The 21,095-nt window shown below is 47.5% G+C and overlaps 1 protein-coding gene across 1 annotated transcript; it reads left to right on the top strand.

The window, feature by feature from the left end:
- Positions 1-637: 637 nt before the first annotated feature.
- Positions 638-20,829, top strand: LOC147684209 (dynein light chain Tctex-type protein 2B-like). Its single transcript, XM_086944961.1, has 5 exons — positions 638-816; positions 6,539-6,672; positions 9,833-9,902; positions 14,560-14,623; positions 20,412-20,829. The coding sequence occupies exons 1-5, from the start codon at positions 746-748 to the stop codon at positions 20,457-20,459; spliced, it is 387 nt and encodes a 128-aa protein (XP_086801087.1). The 5' UTR covers positions 638-745; the 3' UTR covers positions 20,460-20,829.
- The last annotated feature ends 266 nt before the right edge of the window (positions 20,830-21,095 follow it).

Raw genomic sequence — 21,095 nt, 5'->3', positions numbered from 1 at the left:
TTTTGGAGTCGTCCTGTGTAGAGGTCCTGCATCTAATAATAAATAATAATGTGCCTTCCTCCTGCACTACAAATGAACTTCTACTTACCTGTACCTGCTGAGTCCAGTCTTCACTACATCTATACAATTCCTGAATGATTGTTACGCAAACCGATACATAATTGCCATTTATGAATGGTAGATTCTTTTACATGCAATCGTATTCAAGTGGCAGCTACTAGCACCTTAAACTCAAATCTAATATTTTAGCAGAGATTAGGGTCGTCACCTGCCCTGTTTTATAACAGAATGGCCGGTATTTTAATGTCTTTGCAGCTCAAACGTCACAAATATCACCAAATGTTGATGTTTCCCCTTATTACTACATACTTAAACATGGAACGCAACTTGTGAAAAAGTGTTTCGCCAGCTGTTTTTAAACTATCCAAATAGGGTGCTTTAGCGTGCAAACATATTGAACATTGTATGCTATTCAATCCGTAGGTGCTGAAGTCCTTATAATTCGCGCCGCCCTGAGTGCCCTTACTGTGCAGAGCTCTGGACAGAGGATCCTTGGCTCCTGGGACCAGGTTTGCCCGTTCCAAGATGGCGGCGGCGCGGGCGCCGTTTCTTTCCGCGTGACGTCGACGCTACGGGTACGGGCGGAAGTTGTCACTGTCTCGAGCGCCCTTGCGTTGCTATGGTGACCGGTCCAGCCGAGCGGACGCGGACATGTTGAAACGTTGAGCTGAGGACGGGATCCGCCATGGGAGAGGTGGAGGGCTCGAGCACCGGGCTGGAGAACACCTACTCCATCCGGCCCAACTACCACCACAAGTGAGAGGCCCGGGGGTAGGCGGGGGGCCTCGGCTCAGCTAGAGCCATGTGCGGGGCCCGTGGGACCGGGACAGGTGGTGGGGAGGACCCTGAGGGCAGCATGCATGCCTAAAGGGTCGTGAGGGGAGAGGGCACACATGTCCAAAGGACCCTGAGGGGAGAGGGCATCTATGCCAGGATGACCCTGGGGGAGGATGGCATACATGCAAATGGACCCTGAGTGGAGAGGGCACACATGTCCAAAGGACCCTGAGGGGAGAGGGCATCTATGCCAAAAGAACCCTGGGGGAGGATGGCATACATGCAAATGGACCCCTGAGTGGAGAGGGATTCTATGCCAAAAGTACCCTGAGTGGAGAGGGCATGCATACCAAAAGGAACCTGAGTGGAGAGGGCATGTATGCCAAAGGAACCCTGGGGGAGGAGGGCATAAATGCAAAGGGACCCTAAGTGGAGAGGGCATGCATGCCAAAAGGAACCTGAGTGGAGAGGGCATACTTGCCAAAAGCACCCTTTGGGGAGAGGACATATATGCCAAAAGTACCCTGAGTGAAGGGGGCATAGATGCCAAAAGTACCCTGAGTGGAGAGGGCATGCATGCCAAAAGGAACCTGAGTGGATGGGGCATAGGTGCTAAAAGAACCATGGGGGAGGAGGGCATACATGCCAAAAGTACCCTGAGCGGAGAGGGCATGCATGCCAAAAGGAACATGAGTGGAGAGGGCATGCATGCCAAAAGGAACCTGAGTGGAGAGGGCATGCATGCCAAAAGGACCCTGAGTGGAGAGGGCATGCATGCCAAAAGGAACCTGAGTGGAGAGGGCCTACTTGCCAAAAGCACCCTTTGGGGAGAGGACATATATGCCAAAAGTACCCTGAGTGAAGGGGGCATAGATGCCAAAAGTACCCTGAGTGGAGAGGGCATGCATGCCAAAAGGAACCTGAGTGGATGGGGCATAGATGCTAAAAGAACCCTGGGGGAGGAGGGCATGCATGCCAAAAGCACCCTGAGTGGAGAGGGCATGCATGCCAAAAGCACCCTGAGTGGAGAGGGCATGCATGCCAAAAGGAACCTGAGTGGAGAGGGCATGCATGCCAAAGGAACGCTGGGGGAGGAGGGCATACATGCAAAGGGACCCTGAGTGGAGAGGGCATCCATGCCAAAAGGAACCTGAGTGGAGAGGGCATGCATGCCAAAAGGAACCTCAGTGGAGAGGGCATGCATGCCAAAGGAACCCTGGGGGAGGAGGGCATAAATGCAAAGGGACCCTGAGTGGAGAGGGCATGCATGCCAAAAGGAACCGGAGTGGAGAGGGCATACTTGCCAAAAGCACCCTTTGGGGAGAGGACATATATGCCAAAAGTACCCGGAGTGAAGGGGGCATAGATGCCAAAAGTACCCTGAGTGGAGAGGGCATGCATGCCAAAAGGAACCTGAGTGGATGGGGCATAGGTGCTAAAAGAACCATGGGGGAGGAGGGCATACATGCCAAAAGTACCCTGAGCGGAGAGGGCATGCATGCTAAAAGGAACATGAGTGGAGAGGGCATGCATGCCAAAAGGAACCTGAGTGGAGAGGGCATGCATGCCAAATGGAACCTGAGTGGAGAGGGCATGCATGCCAAAAGGAACCTGAGTGGAGAGGGCATGCATGCCAAAAGGAACCTGAGTGGAGAGGGCCTACTTGCCAAAAGCACCCTTTGGGGAGAGGACATATATGCCAAAAGTACCCTGAGTGAAGGGGGCATAGATGCCAAAAGTACCCTGAGTGGAGAGGGCATGCATGCCAAAAGGAACCTGAGTGGATGGGGCATAGATGCTAAAAGAACCCTGGGGGAGGAGGGCATGCATGCCAAAAGCACCCTGAGTGGAGAGGGCATGCATGCCAAAAGCACCCTGAGTGGAGAGGGCATGCATGCCAAAAGGAACCTGAGTGGAGAGGGCATGCATGCCAAAGGAACCCTGGGGGAGGAGGGCATAAATGCAAAGGGACCCAGAGTGGAGAGGGCATGCATGCCAAAAGGAACCTGAGTGGAGAGGGCATACTTGCCAAAAGCACCCTTTGGGGAGAGGACATATATGCCAAAAGTACCCTGAGTGAAGGGGGCATAGATGCCAAAAGTACCCTGAGTGGAGAGGGCATGCATGCCAAAAGGAACCTGAGTGGATGGGGCATAGGTGCTAAAAGAACCATGGGGGAGGAGGGCATACATGCCAAAAGTACCCTGAGCGGAGAGGGCATGCATGCCAAAAGGAACATGAGTGGAGAGGGCATGCATGCCAAAAGGAACCTGAGTGGAGAGGGCATGCATGCCAAAAGGAACCTGAGTGGAGAGGGCCTACTTGCCAAAAGCACCCTTTGGGGAGAGGACATATATGCCAAAAGTACCCTGAGTGAAGGGGGCATAGATGCCAAAAGTACCCTGAGTGGAGAGGGCATGCATGCCAAAAGGAACCTGAGTGGATGGGGCATAGATGCTAAAAGAACCCTGGGGGAGGAGGGCATGCATGCCAAAAGCACCCTGAGTGGAGAGGGCATGCATGCCAAAAGCACCCTGAGTGGAGAGGGCATGCATGCCAAAAGGAACCTGAGTGGAGAGGGCATGCATGCCAAAGGAACCCTGGGGGAGGAGGGCATACATGCAAAGGGACCCTGAGTGGAGAGGGCATGCATGCCAAAAGGAACCTGAGTGGAGAGGGCATGCATGCCAAAAGAACCCTGGGGGAGGAGGACATACATGCAAAGGGACCCTGAGTGGAGAGGGCATGCATGCCAAAAGGAACCTAAGTGGAGAGGGCATACTTGCCAAAAGCACCCTTTGGGGAGAGGACATATATGCCAAAAGTACCCTGAGTGAAGGGGGCATAGATGCCAAAAGTACCCTGAGTGGAGAGGGCATGCATGCCAAAAGGAACCTGAGTGGATGGGGCATAGATGCTACAAGAACCCTGGGGGAGGAGGGCATACATGCCAAAAGTACCCTGAGTGGAGAAGGCATGCATGCCAAAAACACCCTGAGTGGAGAGGGCATACATGCCAAAAGGACCCTGAGCGGAGAGGGCCTAATGCCCAAAAAGACCTTGAGGGGAGAGGGCACACATGCCAAAAGGAGGGGAGAGGACCTACATGCCCAAATGGATCGAGTGGAGAGGGCATGCATGCCAAAATTTAGGGAGATTTAGAAAAATAAATCGGGGGATTTCAATTTCTTCTCTGACGTTCATTGAAGGACGGGCAGTTTTAGGTGGAAGACTGCTAAAAGGAAGCAATTCTTTGCTTAAAAACCGGGAGTCTCCCGCCTTAATCGTCTCTGTTGCCATGTATGGGAGGGTAGGAAGGAGATGGTGACATGTCCTTAGAGAAGGGCTCTGTATAGGGAGGGGGGGCAGGCGGCAGTGCACTGCTTCAGTTTACCAGCATGGGGCATGGCGCGAGGAAGACTGGGGCACGACCCTGCATGTCATATGTTGAGTGGCTAGGATAGGACTCTATTTTTTCAGTTTTATTCAGCCGGAACTCGTCCAGAAGGTATTGGAGCGTTACAGTTACATTGCAGGTCATATTGTTTGCATACATGCCAACATTTTAAAAGAAGAAAGTGGGAGATTTGAAAAACCAATCAGGAGAATGTATTTCTCCCATTTACTTGTACTGAGGCCTGAATCTGGCCTATTGTCATGTATGTGACTTACAAGTGTGCTGCTGCAGGATTTGATATCAGAAATGCTAATGTAAGTTTTTTTACTTACCTGTCAGGAGATTGGTCAAAGTGCTATAGCAGGAAGAGAGCGTGTGGCAAAAATGTTGCACACTGGCCTATAGGATTAGGTTATTGGCAGTGCATACTCTTGAGTTACACAAGACCAGTCCCTGTTGGCTGAAGCCCGCTGAGGAATCAGGAGAGTGGAGACTAACCTTGAAATCTGTAGTCTCCTGCCTGAATCGGGAGGGTTGACATGTATGTGGTAATCGGAAAGTGGACCGTTTCCTATATACTGTGGCAGTATGTGGCCTCTGTATCTTGTAAATGGGGCCCTATATGTGAGGTGAAGCCTGGAAACTTTTGCTTCCATATAAGGACAACAGGGCATTACCTGCTGGCATGTCTAGTTGGCTTTACTCGCAGTTCCAACTTCTTTGTACGTCTGCATTAAGAATGCACAGTAACACTTCAGATTGTGCTGTAGTTTCTTTATTCGCGGAAGTCCAAAACAGTAAACTCCCCACCAGGTCGATATACGAAGGGGCTAGCTGACAGTTAAGTGAATGTTCTCATAACTTCATGTAACACAAACATGTACCACTCTGGTAGGGTTGCCCAAATAAATGGAACAAAATATGAGGCGGCTGGAATGAATACGTGGGAGGCTTCTGTGAGTCCCTGGCTGACGATGTAGATTGATGTAATTAACACTAAACTGCTGTCCCGTGAAACTTCCGTGCTATCGTTTATTAGGAGCATTATTTATGTATTTGTTTAATAAAAAGATTTAGAAAAGCATGTACCACCCAAAGAATAATGACATTACACATACCTTACAAGAGAATGGACAAACCAGATGTAACATGCCTCCCTCTTTACAGAGGACACTGCAGAATACAAGCCATTTCCTCCACACGGAGGACAAAAATCACACAGAACATGTAACACATGTGCAGTAGAGATATATAGCTATAATGAGCAGTTTCTCCTATGTCGTCAACATGTTTCAAAGCCCTCCCCTGGCTTCTTCATCAGGACCAAAAGGATCCCTTCTACACTCAAATATATGTTCCAAAATGAGTACAGGAAATACATATATTAGTAGATAATATTACGTGAAGTGCATGTCAAATAATAAGCATGCACTACGTACGATACCCCATTAGGTATGTTAATTAAATGATTTTTTTCTTAAAAGGGAAAATGCCCCATGAGCCTCTGAACGGGGTGGGAAGGAGTGTCTATAGTCGCACACCCGTCAAGATCACTTCCTCTCCTAGCGGCTGCCTCCCTGCGGCTCCGTTGAACCATCAACCTTTAAAATTCATTTGAGTGTAGAAGTGATCCTTTTGGTCATGACGAAGAAGCCAGAGGAGGGCTTCGAAACATGTTGACGACATAGGAAAAACTGCTCATTATAGCTATGCATCTCTATCTCGTTCTCCACTTTTAATAACACCAGCCCTACGGAATATTAAAAACATTTCTTCCACAAGGGCCAGGTGTTATTTAACTTACAAACACTCCTTCCATCACTCCTGACCCTTCCACTGGAATTTCCACACTAAACATAGTTTTGTTTCACAAAATCAGTGCTCCCACGTAGTCTCAGTTTGCAGTACGCCCGTCCCGCAGCGGGGTGTGAAGAACCCCATAATGAAGCATGACACCAAGGGCCCTTTTGGTGTGTGAGGGGTATTTTAACAAGGCTGTGTGCTTCCCCCGCACCCCACTGTAGGAAACACACTTGATCTGGGAGAACTTGTTTATACATTCTGGGGTGGTTCCTTTTTGTTTCTTATAGAAAACAGTTTAGGCAACAAAGAGATGCCTTGTGTTGGATTGAAATCTGCACCTCTTCCTTTCCATGGCTTTTGTTTTGCAAAATGGTAGACAGTTTAAAAAAGAGCGCTTGCACCAAGTGTGTCATGGATAACAAGGGGGAAAATGTATGTTTTGTCAATGGTGTATCATGGAGGTTCTAGGTTGATATGATTTTTTTTCTTTTCCCCTATTAGATTCAAAGCGAGTACTGTGAAAGAAATAATTCGTACCATGCTCAAGGCGGAGTTATCCAACAAACTTTACGACCCTACAGAAGTTCCGGATATGACAATATCTCTATCTGAAAATATTAAAAATAAACTGAAAGGTAATCGCTCTTTACGTCAGAAGGCATTAGTCACAGGCTTTCTTTGGCTAGTATCTAACATGCTTACCTTTGTTCGGTGTGGTTAACCTGTAGTGAAAGATAGTCACAGAATTGAGACTTTTTGCTGTTTTAAAAAATTATTTCTGCCTCCAGGTCTTTAAAAAAAAAAAAAAAAGTTTTGTGCACATTTGATCCAGCACAAGCATATGTTGTTCTGTCTGTGCTGTTGATTTAGACTTCTCTCCATACTACGCTGTGTAACTCTGTATACCCTGAGTCCATTAAAATTTGCAGCCTCTAATAACCAGGTTTAATGGTAGTCTTTGCTGGGCTTCTGCACTTAACAAAAATCACTTTCTGAGGCAAGTTTCATATTACTACATTGCAGTTTAAGATTGAGAATATTGATCATGTTTTTGGAACTGAAAAACAAGAATGTGAATGGTACCTAACTGCTAAAAAAAAGCAGCTTTTTTTTTAACCACCGTTTTTTTCATTTGGAAGAGGTAGCCTATTTTTCCTAATTTTTGTGATTTCAACCTACTTGATGGAAATGAATGCAAAACTCATGGGTGTTCTAAGAAAGCTATCCATTTTTGAAAATTAGACAACATTCTCGATTTAGCAAGGAGTCATTTGTGTAGATCTTTCAGGGTTTTCACACAAAAACTGTTTAAATAAAATAATGAAAATTAGTAGAAACATTCTGCCATTTGTGACTACATGTTCATCTATAACGTCCTGTCACAATGGCAGATTTACAAAAGCAATATACTGTTACGTCCACTAGACCTTTATGTCCGCAGGGATATATACGATTTATAGGTTCTACAAGAATCTGAGGGATCCAGAGCCAACACCTGAGGCACCTTACAGTTGTTTTTCATTGTGTACTGACTATACAGCAATTCATATGGTAAAATAAAAGGAATGCAAAATGGGTAGAAGAATATCTGTGTATTTCTGAAATGTACCCAAGATACTGAGTTTAGGAACAGTGGTTTTTTGTATACCTCTGAATTTGGGGTTGCCCTTACAATCCTGTGATTTAGATGTGTTTTTGCAAAATGGTTTATTTCTTGCTCTCTGGCTTACATTTGGAAACCACAAATGCAGAGAAATCCAATTTGTAATAACAAGCATTCTACTAATCTGTGTACCTTCATGTTGCCTGATAAAATCGGTACCCCACTTGTGTGGCTAGGCCTAGCACCTGCAACAAAAATGCTCCAAAACTCAACCTGGGGACATCCCTTCTGATTCCACACTTTTTAACAGTATGGGTAGCTGTGGATTTTGGGCTGTAGCTCAGCCAGCACCCAGGGAAACCTACCAAATCCATACGTTTCTGATTATTAGCCACACTTAGAAGTTCAGGGGTGTATGACTTTTGTGACCCTCTCCAGCTTTTCTTACCTAGATTCCTTGCAAATCTCTAAAAGTTTGTCTAAAAACACTGATTTTCCTCACATTTCTGCGAGGCAAACCTCTGGAATATGCGTAAAAGCACACATTTCTACTACCCAGCATTCCTCCAAGTCTCCTGATAAAAAAACAATACCTTACTTGTGTGGATGGGCCTACTGCCCAGCAGGAATGGACCCAAAACACAACATGGAAACCCTTGCGAGGACTCCCATGGACCCTGGTTTGATCAGTTCCTGTAGCATGCACAAGGCCTAGCCACATGATTAGGGTCACGCTTTTATTGAGACAAGTGGGAGAACACTGGGTAGTCTATAATTAATGCAAATAAAGTAGAGCTGTGGGTTGGAAGGTATGTCAAAATGAATTATACAGATCCCCATTTCCATGTGTTAGAAATTGGGTTATTAACAGGACTACTAGAAGTATATGGCGGGGGAGGACCAAATTATGTTTTATTGTCCAGGTCATGAACCACACAATACTACACATTAAATTACAAATATGTACATCAGGTAAATGGAAATACCTTTGACACCTTTCTATCACGTTCTGCTCCTAGTGGGGGTGTTGTTTTAAATAATGCTGAGTGGCAAGCTCCGACCATGTGGTGCCAGACAACACATTGGACCACGTTAACAACATCCTACTCACTGCAGGATGCCTCATCAAGGGCCTGAAGACCTTTTCCTTCATCAGACTCACCCTGATGGAACTCTCCTGGTTTCCCTTGCCAGCCTACACCATCTTCAAAAACAGCTACATCATCTACTTAAACAGTGTGACTGGCAACCACACATATCTGTCTGACACATTCGCTATCTGTGGTGATTGTCTGCACACCTGCAATCAGAAGATCATCACAGTGGAGACTGTGAAGCACAAAAAAGCAATGGCTAGGTAGAGAGCCTTCCCCATCTAACCAACTATGATGTAGAATGACTTGCCTTTAGTAATCTGGGTTTCTCCAAATTATTAAAGGGCAGAATAGTCCTCCTTTTAAAAAGAAAACTACATTGTAGCATACTAACAGTCCACTTCCTCTATCAGAACCCAGCTACCCTATTGGATGTGTTGGTGCAGTAGAGAGGTTCTGGTTACTCACCCTTCCTTTCTGTTACGAAACTATTGTCCGTATGCGTCCCTCAGATACTAGATGTTCTAGTGCGGCAGAAAACTCTGGTTACTCACACTGCCTTCTATTGGTGAACTTGAGTACCTTGTTCTAAGAAGTTAGTTTAGCCAGCTCCTCATACTGGCCCTACATAGTATTGTGAGGTTATGAGGTGTCCACTTCAAACTGAATTTCTTTTATTTATTATCTTCCTAACTATTGTTAGGGATGGCATGAAGGATTCTTTCCCAACTAATTGCCTGTTTAAGTAACAACACTACAGCCTGGATTTTATAAAAACAAGTGGCATAAATGGTTAGAGGGAGCTACTGTTGTGGTTTGCAAAATTTCTATGTGGCAAGTTGAGCATGTCAGGATCCGTCTCTATACTGTCGGCTCCTACTGGATTCTAGACCAGCTTACTGTAAAGACTTTGAGGAAGGTATCACCTAGAAATTACTGAGCGGTATTCAGTTGAAACCATATGGTCGTACAATCTTGTTGGTGTTACTGTACTCATCCCATTGCTCTTAGACACGTTTTTACCAGTTTGCTCTAATATTGAAACATGCACATGTATGATCAGCTTGAAAGATCCAGTATCTGTGTTTTCCTTCACAGATATGGGATATGACAGATACAAAATGGTGGTGCAGGTTGTGATTGGTGAGCAGAGAGGAGAAGGAGTGAAGTAAGTTGCTTTTTTTGCCTCTCCCTTGGGTTCTGTGCCAACTGTGTGTAAAAGGTGTGTTTCACTTATTGGAAGTTAATCTCCACACTGCTTGAGATCTAGAGAAACGCTCAATATATGGATTAATGTTCTCATCCCGGTATATTTTACTGTCCTCCTCTATTTAAAACCTGTATTTGTTTGCAGTATCAAATTAAACTTGTGATTGATTGATTGACAAATTTGCAGATGGCACTTTTACCAATTTGAGTGTCCAGATGCTAAACTTGGGGAGAGGAGTTGGCCTAACGGCTAGGGCGGTCGACCTCGAATCTGGGGAACTGGGTTTGAGTCTCTGCAATAACGCTGAACATCCTGTGATTCTGGGCAAATCCCGTAATCTCCCCAAAAATGAATGTGTCCTCGTGTAATGCAACTGGTGCTATGTAAAGCCCTCTGATACCCGTTTTGGGTCAAGTTCGCACTATATAAAACTCTGATAAAAAAAATAATCTTCTGTAATTAATTGGAAGTTAAAGCAGTTACCTCCTGCTTGTGGACCTAGCTAAATGCAAACTGTTGGACTTGGCCCGTCTGGCAGGTCCGCCCCTGAAGTTTTGCGCTTGTTATATGTGACCTGGGAATGGAGATCCCCCTTCTGAGTGTGTCTGTGGTGAGAGAGACCTGCCTCCCATAGGAATGCATGGGGAATGTATGTGGCTCTGGTAGTTCCTGATGCGTGCCGGGTCGAGTCTGGTATGTGTGCGCTCGTGAGGTTGAGTGCTACAAGATGATGTATGCGGCATGTGTGTGACTAGAAGGGAAGTGCCACTTCTAGACCTTGGTGCGTGTGTGCAGTAGGTGTGTTGGCGCATGATTGGCTGAAGCCGGCTGGGCCTCCCCCCACCAGGCTGGCTCCACCCCCCTGGGGTGCGTCCAGTGTCCCTGGCCTGGCCAGTAACACGAAATTCCTTATAACCAGTTCTGGCTGGTTTTCTCCCTGCCTGTCCCTTTGGAGACAAAGGAAGCTCCTGTATAAAAGGAGGGTGGGCCCTCTTCTCTCTCTCTTCCTCTCTTCCTGCTTGTCCTGACTGGAACCCTGCCAGGGACGTGCTGCTGCGTGGGCTCAGGGTTGGCTGGCCTCCCTGGGCCCTGCCCTGCTCCTGAACTGCTGATGTCCCTTTTTCCCTTCCAAGAGCTGATGTGCTCCCCCTGAACTCCTGGACTTCCTGGGGTCTCTGCTATCTATGGCCCTAGCGCTTGAGAGCGTTTTCCTGCTATCCTAGCGCCTGGGGGCGCTCATTCCCGCTTCTAGCGCTTGAGAGCGCTTTCCTGCTGTCTTAGCGCCTTGGGGCGCTTCCTCCCGGCTTCTAGTGCCATCAGGCTCTCCTAGCGCCTTGAGGCGCTGCCGTTCTGCCCCCCCAGCGCTGGGAGCGCTCTATTCCTCCAGCCGGTGCCCACCCGGCATCTGCCTGTTCGTGGGAGGGGGCCCGAGCCCCCAGCAAGTGCCTTCCTCGCGTGCCCCTTCCTGGCTGCCTTATCGAGGGAGCCGGGCCCTCGTCAACTTCCCCTGTGTTCACCGCCGCCTCCCGGGACCCCGCGTGAAGCCCGCCCCCGGGCCGCGCTCGGATTGGCGGCTGGCCCGATGACGTTTCCCCGGGCCGCGCTCTGATTGGCCGGCGGCCCGGGGAGTTGCAGATACAGAGAGAGAGCATGCAGGGAGCGGGGGGGGGAACCTACTCCGCGCCCCTGCGTCCCCCAAGGCGACTGCCGCTTCCCCCCCGGGGCCCCCCAGGAGCGAGAGGGCGCCCCGGAGAGCGAGAGAGACCGGCGCGCTCGCCGACCGGTGAGTGATGCAGGAGGGGAGGCGGGGCATCGGGCCACATTGCCGGTGGCCGCCCCTCCCCTCCCGCGTGGGCAGACATGTGTTCAGAGGCCCACGGGGCCCCAGGGATGCCGGGTCTCCCGAGGGGGGGGGGCCCGCCTGCCCGCAGCTTGGTCCCCGAGCCCCGAGGAGGCTCCACCACGTGTCCCTAGCCCTCAGAGCCCGCGAGGCTCCGCCCAGATATTCCCTGAGCCCCGAGGAGGCTCCACCACGTGTCCCTGACCCTGCCTGAGCCCCGAGAGGCTCCACCACGTGTCCCCGACCCTGCCGAGCCTGCGAGAGGCTCCACCATTGCCCCCCCTGTCCCCCCGAGCCTGCAAGGCTACATCCAAGCCCCTCAGCGGCCCAGCACTTCGTGGGCCGCTGCCACGTTTAGGTTTGTCCCGGGCCCCTTGCAGCCCACTCTGGACATCGAGACTCTAAGGCACCTTGCCCCAGGAAGGCCATCTGGCCTATGGGGTGCTACTGACTAATATCCAAGTGATGCTGATAATTATTATGTGTTGCCCTGCTGATGGGGGCCTCTGTTGTGTTATGTACCTTGTCCTCCCCTCCTGAATACCCGTTGTCCCATGTATGTGATCCCTGGTCAGAGTGAGTTCTACTGTTAGTTCTAGGAAGCTCCCAGTGGATATGTGATCCATCATGTGCATACCCCAGGCAGGGGCCCCTTGGCCCTGCCCTGTACCTTCTTCCTTGTAACCCCTGCCGTGCCTCGAGCACATTGTAAAGTGTATGTTACTATGTGTCCTTCTTAATACAAATACTATTTTCATATATACTGGTGTGGAGTCCCTTTTGTGGGAGGCCCGGGATGATGTTGTTGGTGGGTGCGTGCGCAAATGCTTCACACATGTCCTCCGAGATAGGCCTGACTGCCCACGCCGCGTTACCTAGAGGGTGAGCAGGGGTCGATTTTACATAGGGGTGGCGGTCTCTGACTGGCTGTGGCGCAAGCCCTGGCCGGCCGGGGGTCCCATTTCCTACACAAACATCTGCACCAACGTTGCAAAGTCAGCTTGGATAGCAAGAGAAATAACATTTGTGCTCCTTCCTCTTCGCCCTCCCTGCCCTTTACCTACTTGTGGATTCTTCAGTGCCTAGAATTGTACAAGATCCACTCAACCATGAGAAGGGCCTGGCTGTCATCCTTAAAAATATTGGTAGAATGTTTGTTTGACGATTCTCCAACACTGCGGCTTTTTTAATGCCGACAGCTTAACAAACAGAGCAACCTGCACAAACAGCGTAGGATAGAGGCTGAAACAAATGTTTGATACCAAGCACATCTTGGTGGACTATCATGGGGGTAGCTGAGAGGATCATGATCCCTCACTGAACTACTGTCCATAAAAAGCAGCAGTACTAACGAACCCGATAGAATAACCAGGGACAGTAGAGTGGGGGAGCTCCTCCCCAATGGGAGTCCATATTCCGGGAGGTTTCCATGGGACGTGTAAGGAAGCATTCCAAACAAAGCCAACTTTGAGTAATTGTGATCACAACAAATCAGCTGCCAACGTCTACAAGCTCTAGAAACACCTTGTTATTAATTATTGGCTTCTCATCGCAGCGGTTTGTGTCCTGACTTTGGGGACATCATCATGTTTTGCCATCAGCCCCCCAGCTTTACCCCCAAATCCCCATTCTACTGCCCATTCCCAACCCTTCGTAGGATAAAATCCAAGACGTCCATCTATCTTTGTCTCTCACTGTGGCAGGTAATAAGTGCATGTATAACTTCCAGCTCCATGAGTATGTTTTGATTTTTCAAATTGCTCATGTTTTACAGCAAGTGCATGGTCAGGAAAATATATTCACAACTTCAAATGTTATAGAACCAAATGTGGGCCTTGAGCAGAGTTATTATTGTGTGTGGTGGAGCTCTTTCGGGTGGTGTGCAGGCAGGGTTGTGACTCTGGCGCACTGTGTCAGCAAGTTGAGCATTTGTCTGGACTCCTTCTCAGCAGTCTCTTGAACATTTACTCCAAACCAAGATTTTCCTATGTCTGGAGCGGCATTAAAGCAATGCCCAGCACGTACTACATTAAAAACAAATAAATCCTTCTGTTAAACCCCATATGGGAGGTCTATACTAATCTTCTGTCGAGCTACAGCAAAGCACAACGGGTCCTATCACTCTTACAGTTTCTTTGATTGTGGCAACAACATTAATCTCGGGTGAAACTTTCTAGAAGCTCTATCGAACAGATGCAAAATATTTACTTTCATGGGTATTTGTGTGCCCAACAAATGTTCTGTCTGGGATACTAATGTTCCAGTTTCCAATCAATCCATAAACTCTATCTCTGGCCTCCTCTTTTAGGTGGATTCTTACCTCCCCTTCTTGCTATACTGTCCCCATGCTCAGCCCTACAAGACTTTCTTCAATTCCTTTACTGGGTAATGTTGTATTGTTCGGTTTGACTTCTTCATCTCTGATACACAGTGCCTCACCTATAAATCCTCCAAGTATGGTATTTGAAGAGCAGGAACGCTGTACCTTCTATACATTCTCCATTTGGGTTTAGCAGTTGTTCTTTTATAATGTATAGTTTTAATGTTTTCTTGCATTCGGTAAACTGCTTAGTCTATAAATTTCTACTATCGATATTTGCTGGGTCTGTCGTATACTGCTGTGCAGATGACTGTACTGTGAACCAACCCATGCATTGTCTGTCTTCTTCTCCCCATCAGCGTGGAACTTGTATCTTTGGGCTAACTACAAACCAGTTGTATTTATTGCGATCCTGTTCAGTACCTAAAAGCAGCATGTGTTTTTGTTTTGCTCAGGATGGCGGCTCGGTGCTTCTGGGATGCTGACACTGATAACTATGCTCAAGAGGTTTTCATGAATGTAAGTATTTGGGGTTGGTCACTGAATAGTAATGCCAGCATGGGGCTCTGTGTCTTCCTTTTTTATGGGGTTCACTCCTAGCGTTATTAATTTCCCGGGGTGCTATCGCGAGACGAAATAGCACTCTAGGTAAATGCTGATAGGTATTGAAAGCTCCAGTCATTGTAGCTTTTAGATAACAAAACAAAGATCTTCGGCCTCAGAAACGCAAAGTGAACTTATACCACAGGCGCATCAGCAGGGCAAGGTAAAGAACCTCATAAAACATGTACCTCTTTGGCAGTAGCCGTGCTCACTACTCCATAACAGAAGACGTCCACATGGACATAAACAATAAAAGCTTCTGCCCCTCACTCATCCGCTACCTCATGGGCATGAGGAGTACGAGGTACCCTTCCTCAAAGACTAGGCATATCATAGACCTAAGCAGTGCAAGTTTCTCTCCCTCATAACAGCATCAGCATCAGCTGTGCCAACTACCCCCTCACAGAAGAGGTACCACAGGGACATTAGGTGTGCAAGCTTCTCTCCCTCACAGGACAGATACAGCATCGGCATCAGCTGGGCCAGCTACCCTCTCTCAAAACCGGTCTGACAAGGGCAACAAGCGGTGCAAGCTTTCCTTTTTCGCAGAACTGGTACTTCATAGGAATGAGGAGTACAAGCAGCCCTTGCCCATCATTAGGCTGTAGCTCAGGGCTCAATAGTGCAAGGTTCCTTCCTTCACAGAACATGTCCAGCTTAGGCGTCCGTATTGGAAGCTCCCTCTCTCGCAAAGCAGCACAAAATCAGTAGTAAAAACTCCCCTCCCTTAGAGAAAACTCTCATGATGGGCATCAGTTGGGGAGGTATCTCAGCCCTTCAGAACTGGCACAGCATAGACCTCAGCAGTGCAAGCTTCCCTCCTCACAGAACAGGTACAGCATACACCTCAGCAGTGCAAGCTTCCCTCCTTACAGAACAGGTACAGCATAGACATCAGCAGAGCCAGCTTCCCTCCTCACAGACGCTGTACAGCATAGACCTCAGCAGTGCAAGCTTCCCTCCTCACAGAACAGGTACAGCTTAGACCTCAGCAGTGCAAGCTTCCCTACTCACAGAACAGGTACAGCATAGACCTCAGCAGTGCAAGCTTCTCTCCTCACAGAACAGGTACAGCATAGACCTCAGCAGTGCAAGCTTCTCTCCTCACAGAACAGGTACAGCATAGACCTCAGCAGAGCAAGCTCCCCTCCTCACAGAACAGGTACAGCATAGACCTCAGCAGTGCAAGCTTCCCTCCTCACAGGTACAGCATAGACCTCAGCAGTGCAAGCTTCCCTCCTCACAGAACAGGTACAGCATAGACCTCAGCAGAGCAAGCTTCCCTCCTCACAGAACAGGTACAGCATTAGCAGGGCCAACTACCACCCCACTGAAGAGATCTGACGAACAACAGTGGTGCACAATTCTAGCACACCAAATTATACCACATGGGCATCAGTATGGCAAGTTTGCCTCCAACACAAAAAGTACAGCATGGGAATCCATAAAGGTGGCTTCCATTCATCACATAAAAGATACAGCATAGCATCCCCAGAGGCACCCCGCCCACCAGAACAGAGAGAGCATAAGCATCAGGAATGCAAGCTCTATTACGCACACTTTAGAGGTGCTGCATGGGCACCGGTAGGTCACGCTTGCCTTACTCACAGAATTAGTACAGAAGAGCTATAACATGAGCATCAATCCTGCAAGCTGCCTTCCCTCCCAGAACAGGTACCGTACAGCCTCAGTATGGAAAACGTCCCTCTCACAGAAGGTCGTGCACATCAGTGTATGCTTCCCTCCCTCCCAGAACAGGTACCATGCAGCCTCAGTATGGAAAACGTCCATCTCACAGATCACACACATCAGCAGTGTATGCTTCCCTCCCTCCCAGAACAGGTACCGTACAGCCTCAGTATGGAAAACGTCCCTCTCACAGGTCACACACATCAGCAGAATGTGCTTCCCTCCCTCGTAGAACAGGTACGGTACAGCCTCAGTTGTGAAAACTTCCCTTTCACAGGTCATGAGCATCAGCAATGTACGCTTCTCTACCTCGCAGAACAGGTACAGTACTGCATCATTAAGGACAACGACCCTCTCACATAAGGTCGTGCACATCAGCAGTGTAGGCTTCTGTCCTTAACAGAGCTAGTACAGTACAACATCAGTAGGAAAATCTTTCCTCTAACAAAGTCGTGCACATCAGCAGGGTACTTTTTTCTCCATCTCCGAGGTAGTACACGACAGCATCATTGTGAAATCTTTCCTCTCACAGAGGTCCATGCACAACAGCAGAGTTCACTTCATTCGCTCACAGTGACAGTGTAGCACGGACACCCATACAGGTGCAAGGGATGTGGACAACATTCCGCTGGGGTGAGCATGGCAAAGTGGGGTGTTGGGGCAGGTAAGGGGGGTGATGAGGGCTTTGCTCCTTTTCTCTGGGTAGCTACCCTGTGTCAACATGGGAAAAGGAGGGCTTCGAATGAAATGCATCGTTGAGGGGAGCAGGTTAAGGGGGAAAGGATGATTGTCGAGGTTAGAATAGGAATGGGGTGTGGTCCATGCAGGGGATGTGTGTGTGTGTGTGTGTGGGGAGGGGTGGGGTCAGGAGATAAACAGTAGGGTTTGGCAGAGGTAGTGCCTCAGCATGCACTGTACTACTGGTGTCCATCTGACTTTTCTGACCAAAACTAATCATAAAGCCATTGTATAATGAAAGCATTTCCATCTGTGCATTGCAGTGGAAGCAATTCATTGTCAATGTAAGGTCTCGTGAGGGAATGTAAGTAGTTGTGGTAATCACTCTTTCTTCTAGTTTCATCTAAAGGGTCCATTTCTTAAATGGATAAACTAAAAAATTTCAGCTGCTGGTGCTTTGTGCCGGTACACGAAAATTTAAAAAAATGCAGCCGGCCCTCGAACCACTTTTTAAATCTCTGTTCTTCCCTCCTCTTTTTCAGCCTTTCTTTCTTCTGAGGGTCCCTTTCTTCTTTTCTCCACTCGCACATGCCTTGTCTCTTTCTCCTCTGCCCCTTCTCTCCCTCCACTAGCTCGACCTGCTCACCTTCCTGTTTTTCTTCCTTTCACTTCTTTTCTCATCTTTTTTCCCCCTTTTTTCTGTTGCACACTTTTCTTTATTTTGACTATCTTGCTATTGCTCTCACATGCTCTTTTCATCCATCCTTCCTGTACTCCCCCTGCGTTGACAGACCTGTTTGTTTCATACTTACTGTCCTCCGCCAGAGAGGAGATTACAGGAGTCATGGGTTGTACCTCCTGCTGTTCTGTGCAGAGCTGTGCAGAGCAAGAAGCGGGTGGTAGCGTGGGTAGAAGTTTGTGAAAGAGTTATTTGTGTCGCAGATGGCAAGTGCAACCCTTGCCAGCAGTTGCAAAGAAGAGGGCACCTTTTTATGTGTGATTTTTCACATGTTGCGCAGAAGTGGTGGGACCATCACCACTTCTGCCACCAAATCTGCAGGTAGCATGTCTAGAATTATAAATGCCACACCAACCTCCTGCAGTATTCTTATTTTTATTTTATTTCATAAGCAGTTACTTATAGCGCAAGCGTGACCCAGTGGCAGTGAGACTTTTTCCAAAAGGGTGGTTTTACAAGAGCAGTTAGTATTTTAAGGCGTTCAAGTGAAGCTGAGAAGCTTGCACAGAGTCAAAAGATTATGATGTCAGAGGGAGAGGGCGGGAGGGAGCACCATATCTACAGGCTGTAGACCATGGCCAAAAACTACCCAGTGCTTTAGGTATTGAGGTCTTCACCACCTTGTTCTTTCCTGCATCGCTCCCCTGCACTCTGTACTTTCTCTTCCATTCTTTTCCCTCTCTGCCTTCTTCTCCAATTGCTTCTAGCCCTGGTGTTACTTAACTCTTCCATCTCATACTGTGATCACATCGCCTCTGTCCCATGCTCTTGTTATCCAACGAGATCTTCACTAACAGCTTGCTCTTTCCTGCATCGCTCACCTGTACTCAGTGCCTCCTCTTCCTTACTTTTCCCTCTTTCCATCTTTCATCTTCTCCGGCTTCTAATTCAGGTGTTTCTTGACTCTTCTATCTCATACAGTGATCACATCGCCTCTGTCAAATGCTCTTGTTATCCTATGAGGTCTTCACCAACAGCTTGCATCACTTCCCTTCACCCTGTGCTTTCTCTTCAATTCTTTCCCCTCTCTGCCTTCTGCTCCAGATGCTTCTTTCCCTGGTGTTCGATGACTCTTCCCTCTCATAATGGGATCAGACCGCCTTTGTCACATGCTTTTCCATATTCAGTTTTTATGGTCCCCAGAAATGTATCCTCTTATCCTTCAAAGCTGTTGTAACATTGAACCTCAGCTTATTCCTCTCAATGATTACACACAGAGGGGTGGGTTTCTTAGGTGTGGTAGGAATGGCTCCAATCAAGTATGCGTAGAAGTAAGTCTAGCGTAAGTGAGGCGGTGCAGACAGGAGAGGGAAAACCCCTAATCCCTCCAAAAGATAGACACTGAGGTCAGCATATGATCGTCGTAAGTCTGTGTACATGCTAAAGTTCCAATGCTTATTGCAACATAGTATACATCAGAATCAAGAGCACATATGTCATGCAAAGAATTGTCAACAACAGTTGTAGTTGTATTGCTTTTCTTTAATCCAATAAGTTACCCAGCCTCTCAGTGATTGTTCTTTTTCCCTCTTTCTTGGTTTTCTGTGGGCCCTCTCCATCTACCTTCAACTTTTCCATCCATTTTCCTGTTCGACTCAGGCATTTATTTGTTTTTCCAGCCCTTTCTCACCTGTTGACATCTTCTCACTGCTGGCTCCACATTCCTTAGGTATCATCGCCTTTCTAACATTTAGGCAGCTTCACCACATTGCTGATGGTTCCCTCTTATCTCTGCCTAAACGTTTTCCCATAATTCAAGTTCAGATTCTTCAGTAGTGTGCAATGTATTCCCCTGAGTGAACTTGTGCAGAATCACTTGGACTGTGACTACACGAGCCTGTACCGAGAGCTGCCACCACCCCTCATCCTACACTGGAGGCCAGGGCCGGCTCAGAGCAGGAAAAAGGAAAATGATACTAACATTGTTATTATCATTTAACCTTTCTTCGCTACGGGCTGTTTGGCCGGCCGTCTTGGGTGGTCAAACAGTCATGCGCACTTTGCATGTTCCCCACTAGACTGTAATACACAGCCTGGTGGAGAACATGCAAGGCTCCCAGTCCCTGTTTGAGCACTGAACCACAGCACTAAGACCAATCGCAATGCTGAATTGTAGCGTTGTGATTGGCTATGGGGAGCCTGTGTGCTTCCTGCTTCCGGGACCGAAGCTGAGGAGAGGCGGCGGTTGCAGATAAGTACATGTTTCTGACCGCCCCCGTTCCTTGACAGCCGCCACTGCTGGATACTTCATCTAGGAGTTCATGTACAGGGAAGATCTGGCCAGCCTGGATGAGGGTTCCTGCAGAAGTTCCATTACTCTGCTGTGGAAAGACCACTTTGAGTGCCCTTGGTGAAGGACATTATTAATGAGAGGTATCTGCTTAATGGTGATAGAGATAGTAAGGACCTGGAGGACAGGCAAGGCTATGGCATATAAAACCAAAACCCTGGGCTTGCGGTAATCTTTAAACACTTACCCAGCTAGTGGCAACTCCACTTCTAGGAGTACTTGCTGACAGCTGACGTGATCACCTAAACATTTTGTATGTGAAGTAGGAACCTGATAGAAATTCATTTTGTTTGTTCCTCTCCCCACAGGACAGTCTGTTCTGTGTTGCTGCTGCGTTTGGCTGTTTCTTCTATTAACGAAAAACCACTGATGTCAACGGGGCCACGCTTCAGACCTATTTTTGTGTAAACATTTATATATTTATACTTACATTTATATTCTAGATGTTTATTTTGCACTTTCAAGCAGAGGCTTGGCCAGCAGCCTTGTGTCGCCAAGATTTTTAATTTACAAATAGAAGCGTTTTTAAAGTGTTAAAGGTTGTTTTACTGTACAGTTAACACAATTCTAGCAAATGTTTCCTGAGATTTGTGTATAAATGCTTTGTATTTTTTCTCCCTTTTCTCGTCCTTTCAAAATTCTGACACATGTATTTATTAAATGCTGTTGTATTGTGACTGATAAATGATCTAATGATGAGTAATTAAATATTTATCTGGACAGAAAGTTGCTTAAGTCGTGCATCCATGTACATTTTTGGTGAATTATGGTTCTGTTTGAAGTCTGTAAAATAAAAAGTGTCGTGAACCAAATTAGTAAATTTGGCATTGGAGACACCAACATATGCAGCCCCCTCCGTGGCGCTCTGGGAGTCAGTTTACTCTTGCATGTATATATGTATGCATAAGGTATGTATGTATGTATGTATGTATGTATGTAAATGGTATTTCTATAGCATGAACCTAACCAGCTTTGCTTTGAAAGAATCCTCT

This window comes from Lissotriton vulgaris, chromosome 11 (assembly GCF_964263255.1).
Source record: "Lissotriton vulgaris chromosome 11, aLisVul1.2, whole genome shotgun sequence".
In the NCBI taxonomy this organism is placed as follows: Eukaryota; Metazoa; Chordata; class Amphibia; order Caudata; family Salamandridae; genus Lissotriton; species Lissotriton vulgaris.
The sequence above is the reverse complement of the archived record's forward strand: the minus strand, read 5'-3'. Positions and strand labels throughout refer to the sequence as shown.